Here is an 8,738-nt window from a genome sequence, read left to right on the forward strand (position 1 = left end):
CCTTGTAGACCTCTGCTGGTATGGAGTCTGAGCCAGGTGCTTTGCCACTGGATAGCAGACGGATTGCTTTCTGGGTCTCAAGAAGTGTTGGCGGATCGTCCAGTGCTTCGTTGGTGGGGACTTGTGGGAGACGGTCTATGGCTTCATCATTTATGGAGGAAGGGCGATTTAAGACACTGTTGAAGTGCTCAGCCCATCGTTCGAGAATGTTCTCCTTCTCGGTGATCAAGGTATTCCCATCTGCACTGAGGAGGGGGGATGATCCTGAGGATGTGGGGCCGTAGACTTCTTTTAAGGCATCATAGAACCTCTTCATATCGTGCCTGTCAGCATATCCCTGGATCTCATCAGCTTTGTCACTCAGCCACTTATCCTGCATCTGGCGTAACTTTTGCTGAACAGTCCTGCGGATGGCATTGTACGCATCCTTTTTTGATGTGGACTTTGGGTTGCTCAGGTGGGCTTGATGCAGACGGCGTTTCTCATCCAGAAGCTGCTTGATTTCATCACAGTTTTCATCAAACCAGTCTTTGTGCTTTCTGATCATGGGTCCCAGGGTCTCTGAAGCTGTACTATAGATCAGCTCACGCAGGGTCCTCCAGTCAGACTCCACATTCTGGTTGTTCAGAGAGGCGGATTCCAGACGATCTTCCAGCAGCTCCACAAAGGACTGTTTGATGGTGATGTTTTTCAGCTTAGCGATGTTGAGCCGTTTTGGAGCCTTCTGGCCTTGGGGGCGTCTCTTGGGCTGGATTCGAATATTCAGCTTCGAGACTACAAGGCGATGGTCTGTCCAACACTCGGCGCCGCACATGGTCTTTGTTACACGTACATCTTGCCTATCCCTTTTCCTGACGATGACATAATCGATGAGATGCCAATGCTTTGAGCGAGGGTGCATCCATGACGTCCTGTTACGGGTAGGGAGGCAGAAAACTGTGTTGGTTATCAGCAGTTCGTGCTCTGCACATGTCTGAAGCAAAAGCAATCCATTTGGGTTGCAGTGGCCCACACCGTGCTTTCCAATCACTCCATCCCAGGAGATGTAGTCAGAGCCAACTCTAGCATTGAAGTCCCCAAGAATGATGAGCTTGTCTGCTTTAGGGATGGCAGCAATGACAGAGTGAAGGTCCTCGTAGAACTTCGCCTTCACTTCATCCGGGTTGGTCATGGTTGGGGCGTAGGCACTGACAATGGTGAGGTGCTTCTGGCCAGATGCCAGTGGGAGTTTCATGGTCATAAGCCTATCGTTGACTCCCTTTGGGATTCCAGCTAGCTTGCTGACAAGTGCTGTTTTTACTGCAAAACCAACACCAGCCTCACGTCGCTCTTCGCTTCCTCGTCCACTCCAGAAGAAGGTGTAACCAGATCCCCGTTCACAGAGCTCGCCTTCGCCTGCAAGCCGAGTCTCACTCAAGGCTGCGATGTCGACATTGTATCTGGCGAGTTCGGATGCAACTAGTGCGGTTCTCCTTTGGGGTCTGTCTGCGTTATCTCTGTCCAGGAGAGTCCTTATGTTCCAAGCACCAATGGTGAGAGGAACGATCCTTGCTTTTTTCTTTTCTTTCTCTTTGTTTCGACCGCTGATGTAGGGTCCCCGCCAGCCGCGGTATGCTGGCCAGGGTGATATGGAGCAGGCAATTTTTAGGGCACCTTTTCTAGCCCCTTCCTCATGCCAGGGAGGTGAGCAGTGCATTCCTAAAGAGGGCTGCTCAGACGCTCAGACGGCTGCCGAGCTCCATCGCTGCTCCTGTCGACGAAGAACGACCCTATGGCCTGAGCCGCCTGCGTGCAGGTCTGCGGCTGCGACTGCCAGTGTACCCACACCTGTCGTTTCGTCGCTCGCCTGTCGCCACAGGACTTGGGGATGATGAAATGATGAAGGATGAAAGGTCATTTTGGATGACTGATGACTTGCGCGATGAGTTTGTTTAAAGTGAAGAGGAGTTGCGCAACGTCGACCTCACTCTCTCGTCCGGGTCCACCAATTTCCAGTGGCAAGACTAAGTCGAGACGACTGGAGGATGAGCACGGATGCAGTGGATGACCAAGATATCCTTTCGGTGTCTCATCTTGCTCTCTGCACTCCACAGTGCGTTGCTGTAACCACCTTCCTCTCCGTTGAACCGATAGGTTTCTTCCGCAGATTCTGCCGGATCCAGACTTCGCATGCATGGGTAGACACACCCCGGGGGCCAACTGCGTGTGGCATGCACACAGCACGGTGGAGCTAGATGGCCGTCGGTGGCTCTCCTGAGCCGACGCCCTTTTATGGATCTCCATAAGGGTGTCTAGCCACCCGCCTCACCAGTCCCAGAAGGGAGTGGTGGGAGTGCCGGTTTAGTCGTCGGCAACCCGACCCTGAACAGGTTGTACTGGATTACAGGTTACCAGTAGCAGATCTAATGACCTGACCTGACCTGATTGCATAGTCACAGCAGTCATGAAAACAGCATGTTTATGCTGCTTACAGGATAGCATAGTCAGTCACAGAAACAGTGTATTTTTTGTGTGCTGTGTTTACGGGATTAACAACACAGTTACAACATTCATCATTTTTCATGAAAACTGATTATTTGGGCTGTATTATATAAATTTATAAATACATGACAGACAGCATAGTCACAGCAGTCATGAAAACAGTGTGTTTGTGCAGTGTTTACATGATCATATGCAGTATAGTCCCAGCCGTCATAAAAACAGTGTTTTTTGTGTAGAATTTACATCATAGCCCAGTCAGACTCAAAGCAATCAGGGTGCTTTTGCTGTTCACAGTATAGACAGTGCAATCACAACAGCCATGAAAACATTGTCAGGCAAACAGTGTGTTTACACTGTGTTTACAGGGACAGCACAACCACAGCAGTCATGAAATTTGAAAACAGTGTGTTTGTGCTGTTTGCAGGATGGACAACAAGTACATGCATCACGCCTCCCTCTTGCAACATCAGCGCATGCAGCAGCAGCAGCAGTTTGAGGAACGCATTCTTGAGCACCTGGCCTTCAACAGCGACATCTTGGAGCGGTGGCACCACATCGGCACCTCACAGGGCCTGACCACTGACCTGGAGGTGGCCACGTTTCTCGTCCAGCAGTGAGTCGTTGTCATCATCACTATCATCGCTGTCATCATAAGTGTTATGTTGATTAGCCCTTTGTGTCTACCTTTGAAGTATGACATGTATCCCTTTTTTGTTCTCCTGTCATATGTTTACCAGACATATCTTGTATGATTTCTAATTTTTTTTATCAGCAATTCATGGTTGATAAAGAGAAACAACCTACTTTGTTTCTCCCTGTTTTCTGGAATGACTATTTACTTCCCTTGGCCATCTTTGGTCTGCACTGTAGCATGTATGACCCTGTCATTTTTTGACGCAGCTGGTCAGAATGGTCTCGTCTGGCGCTGACCAGTCCCGGTCCATTATTTGACGGTTGGCAGCCTTGGAGCTAGTTGGAAGTGGCAGAAGAAATAATGAATGAGTGATATGGATAATGGCTTCATTTGTGGGGAAGAAAGCCTGTTAAGTGGGCAGGATGATGATTCAGGTATGGATTCAGATCATGATGATGATTACAGTCACCTCTCATTTCAGTGACACAGACTGAAAGTATTAGTGATGTAAATTTTGTGCCTGAGATAGATGACTCTGCCTCTGAAGCAGGTAAATTCCAGTTTGTTTCTCAGCTATGAGAACACCTGTGATCTATGTTTCAGCTGTGAGAACCCGTGTTAAATATATGTTTCAGTTTTGACAACACCTATGATGTGAACAGCTATGACAACACCTATGATGTATGTTTCAGCTGTGACAACACCTGTGATGAATGTTTCAGCTATGACAACTAATATGATGTATGTTTCAGCTACAAGAATACTTTTGATGTATGTTTCAGCTACGACAACACCTGTGATGTATGTGTCAGCTGTGACAACCCCTGTGATGTATGTTTCAGCTATGACAACACCTGTGATGTATGTTTCAGCTACAAGAACACATGTGATGTATGTTTCAGCTATGATAACACCTTTGATGTATGTTTCAGCTATGAGAACACCTGTGATGTATATTTTAGCTATGACATCACCAGTGATGTATGTTTCAGCTATGAGAACACCTGTGATGTATATTTTAGCTATGACATCACCTGTGATGTATGTTTCAGCTATGAGAACACCTGTGATGTATATTTTAGCTGACATCACCTGTGATGTATGTTTCAGCTAGGAGAACACCTGTGATGTATATTTTAGCTATGACATCACCTGTGATGTATGTTTCAGCTATGAGAACACTTGGGACCGTGCCCAGCCCATTGAGTTCTGCCTGACCTGCCACTCCCCGCTTTCCCTCTCTTGTCCCAAGTGCTCTGCCATCGCCAATGGCAACGGCACCCCCACCCCCTCGTCCCATGGTCAGCCTGACCCCCTCCCCGGTCTGTTCGGAGGTGCTGGGGACAACGGTGTCCCCTACAGCCTGGACCCGCTGCCAGCCAAGGGAGGCAAGAAGCGCAAGAAGAGCAGCAGGAAGGGGGAGGGGGAGGCGGGGGGCAGCCAGGACACGGACGACGAGCTGCTGGGTCTGTACATCCAGTTCGGCCAGCCCCACGTCCCCACATCATCGCCCGACCTTGACCTTGGCCCTCATGGGAGGTCGCCCACCCGCAAGAAACAGGGGGGGAAAGGGTCGCGAAAAAAAAACAAGGCGGACGGTGGCGACAACAATGGGGCCAAGCTAAAGAGCTACGTGTGCGTGCACTGCGGGAAGACCATCTACAAGCTGAGCGACTTCAAGAAGCACGTACGCACGCACACGCGGGAAAAGCCCTACAAGTGCCAGTACTGCGAGTCGGCCTTCTCGGACGCCTCCAGCGCCGCGCGGCACCGGCGCGTGCACACGGGGGAGAAGCCCTTCCGCTGCTCGCTGTGCCCCGCCGCCTTCGCCCAGTCCAGCGACCTGACCAAGCACCTGCGGGTGCACACCCAGGAGCGGCCCTGGCAGTGCCAGGTGTGCCAGAAGACCTTCTCCGACTCCTCGCGCTTTGCGCACCACCGCCGCCAGCACGATAAAGCTGCAGCAGCGGCAGCAGCAGCGGCCAGCAGGAACGGCAAGACTGATGCTGCACTGCAGCATTCGCAGCATGTGCCTCTGTCTTGATGACGACCGTGACTTGGAGGGGAAGGGGATGGGTGTGTGTGTGTGTGTGTGTGTGGGCTGGGTGTTCAAATGCTGCAGGCTCTGTGGAGTTTGTCTGTCACACCATTCCCGCCCCCACCTCCCCCGTCCCCCCTTCCAGCCCTTCCCCTCTGCCCTGGAAGCCATGCATTGTGTACGTGGAAGGGAGATGGTGTCTGTGAAGGATAGTGTTGCACTTTGTTTTAAATGATGATGATGATGATTTTGGTGTGAGTGAAGAACAGTGCAGCAGTTGTCTGTTTCGACGCTCTGTTCTTCATGTACAATTGTGTGTGTTTTCCTTGTTGCCACTTTGGGTCCCCCCCACCCCACCCCCCACCAGCACCAAACATGACACACATTTACTTACTGTCTAGATCTGATTAAATGTTTCACACTGATTTTACTCCCCTTTCCTCCTCCTCTCTCTTTCCCCCTCCACCCCTCATACCCCTACAGCCCTTGGTCTCTCTCTCTCTTAAACCCCCCACCCTCCGCCCTTTCCTGCTACCTCATGACAGTGGGTAAAGCACATGTAGTATAGTCACGCGTTATTTATTAGGGGTTGAAACTGTTTAGCCATGTAGGTTCAGGAGAACGTTCACAGTCTTTGTCATGAATTGAATGTCGGAGTGGTTGATATGTTAAGATCACACAGCAGGATGGGTACGATGGGTAAAACATTACATAAATCTGTTACAGCTTTCATCAGACGTCATGGTCACATCCCCACTTGTTCCTGTTGTAGTGGTTGTAGGTTTTTTAAACTTCAGCTTCCAAGATGCCAGAGTAAAACAAGACAAAACCAAACTTTGATCAACTTGGGTTAGAATGAATAAGTATCAGTATCAGTAGCTCAAGGAGGTGTCACTGCGTTCGGACAAATCCATATACACTACACCACATCTGCCAAGCAGATGCCTGACCAGCAGCGTAACCCAACGCGCTTAGTCAGGCCTCGAGAAAAGAAAAAAATAAAATAAAAATAATAATTAAAAATGAATGAATTAATGAATAAGAATGAATAAACCACACTGCAACAGTCCTGGCCTGGTTTGTTTCATTTTCTGTGAGCACAATTGTGGGTGACATTCATCTTGTCTTGTGACATCCACTTGTCGGATAGAGTTTTGAAGATAATGTATCAGTAAAGTAAAACAAAAAGCAATCTATACAACTTTATATCCATCTTTAAAAAGAAAAGAAAGAAAGAAAAAAAATGAAGTTAATATCTGTCTGGATTAAAAGTATCTTTATTCTGTTAAAAAAACAACACAAAAAACAAACTATACCTGGGGAAAGCCCTGAATAGAATTGAGCATGTTTTAAGTGAGATTTTGAAAAGTGGCATAGAATTGAACATATTTTAAGTCAGGTTTACAAGTGATATAGAACTGAACATTTTGAGATTTTGAAGACCTGGTCTGGTAATGTATAGAATTGAACATGTTAACACGGTTTGACTTCCACAAGGCATGTGTGCATGCAAATGGTGTGTAAGAAAAACACAGTGACAAGTTACACAGGACACATTTCTGCATCCAGATGGAGTTGTGGCCTACTATTTCTAATTCTATGCAAGCGTATATATGTCAGGGAAATATGTTTGTTTTCCAGCGAGTAATCAGAAACAGACGTTCATAAGTCTGTCCTTATATTCTTCCTTTGGTGTTACCTTTCCAGCTACCATGATGGCAGTTTCCTCTGTTGTCATAATTGAACATTGGCATCTTTTTCATTCTTGTTGGCTGTTATCTGTGATGACCAGTGTAGGGTTTTATTATATACCTGGTAACCAGTGCAGGGTTATATTTTTTTTTACCTGATGACCAGTGCAGGGTTATATATATTTTTTACCTGATAACCAGTGCAGGGTTATATATATATATTTTTTTTTTAACCTGATGATCAGTGCAGGGTTATATTATATACCTGATGACCAGTGCAGTCTTATATTATATACCTGATGGCCAGTGCAGGGTTATAATTAATATACCTGATGACCAGTGCAGTGTTTTATTATATACCTGATAACCAGTGCAGGGTTATATTTTTTTTTCACCTGATGACCAGAGCAGGGTTATATACCTGATGACCAGTGCAGGGTTATATTATATACCTGATGATCAGTACAGGGTTATATATACCTGATGACCAGTGCAGGGTTATATACCTGATGACCAGTGCAGGGTTATATTATATACCTGATGATCAGTACAGGGTTATATTATATACCTGATGACCAGTGCAGTGTTAATCATTCAACTATAGCCCATAACCACTTTTTTTTTAATGTTACCTTTAATCCTTAACCTTTAGAATTAGATTGTTGCCCCAACACCCTACTATTCTGTTACCTTTATCAGGGTACATGTCTTCCTTTTAACTATTGGCCCACCCCACTCTGTTCACCTTGATCTTTGTTATTTTTTTTTCTTCTGTATTCTATTGTGCTGGACATACTTCAGGTTTTCCGAGTTATTTTCCAAATAATAATCATGTTTTAGACCAAACTAACAACATATGATAATCTGTATGCTGCTAATGTGAATGTAAATTGTCAGTGGTTACATGTTGGTGAAATGTGAAGATTGACTGATGATGCTACATGTTGAAACATGAAGATTGATGATGATGATGATGATGTTAAATGTTGAAATGTGAAGGTTGATGATGATGATGATGCTCTGTGTGGTGCCATGGATGGACAGGATTAAAACTTTGACAAACAGCAACAACAACATTGCGGTTGAAAAGTTTTATCTTGTAGCCACGGAACATTAAAATGAATTTTTGTGAAGTGATAATGACACACACAGCACATTACATTGCATGATTTTTTTAAGTGATGATGACACTATTTATAGATGTGAACACACACACACAGATGCATCTTTTTTTTGTTTTTTTAAATTTTTTGTTAGTATGCTGTAGGCTGAAATAAGACATCTATGATCACACAGTTGAGAGACATTCTTTACAAGGTCATATCTATTTTTTTTAAAATCAGTTTGTTGTAGGCTGAAATGAGACATTTTGGACTGCACAGTTGAGAGTCAATCTTTACAGATACATCTTTAAAAAAAAAAAAAAAAAAAAATGCTGAAGACTGAAACAAGACATCTAGGACCACACAGCTGTGTCAATCATTACAGATACTTTTTTTCATTTTCTCAGTATACTGTAGGCTGAAATGAGACATCTATGATCACATAGCTGAGTCAATCTTTACAAATACATCTTTTTTTTCCTTACCAAAAAGAAAAAAAAAAAGAAAGTATGCTGAAGGTTGAAATGAATTATCTAGGACCACAGAGCTGAGAGTTTTTAGTCGCAGGTACATCAAAACTGTGTTAGTATGCTGTTGGCATAAACTGACCACCACAGCTGGGAGACACTGGCAGCAAACAGATCTGCCTGGAAAACTTCCACCAGGAAAGCCGTCAGGAAATTTGAAAAGGAAAGGACACAGACAGCCAGGGAAAAACGCGAGCGGAGAAAGGAGGCATCATCTCAAGTTCACCCCTCCAGCGACCAGCCAACTTTCACGTGCGCCAGCTG

General features: G+C 45.7%; 1 protein-coding gene across 1 annotated transcript in view; it reads left to right on the forward strand.

Annotated features, from left to right (window-relative positions):
- Positions 1-8,738, forward strand: part of LOC143277575 (uncharacterized) — a 35,902-nt gene that overhangs the window by 2,778 nt on the left and 24,386 nt on the right. Inside the window, exons 2-3 of the mRNA XM_076582454.1 lie at positions 2,906-3,094; positions 4,286-5,144. Coding sequence (XP_076438569.1) covers positions 2,907-3,094; positions 4,286-5,144 — 1,047 coding nt within the window. The 5' untranslated portion in view covers position 2,906. The remainder of the gene's footprint in view (positions 1-2,905; positions 3,095-4,285; positions 5,145-8,738) is intronic.

Source organism: Babylonia areolata, chromosome 34 (assembly GCF_041734735.1).
Source record: "Babylonia areolata isolate BAREFJ2019XMU chromosome 34, ASM4173473v1, whole genome shotgun sequence".
In the NCBI taxonomy this organism is placed as follows: domain Eukaryota; kingdom Metazoa; phylum Mollusca; class Gastropoda; order Neogastropoda; family Buccinidae; genus Babylonia; species Babylonia areolata.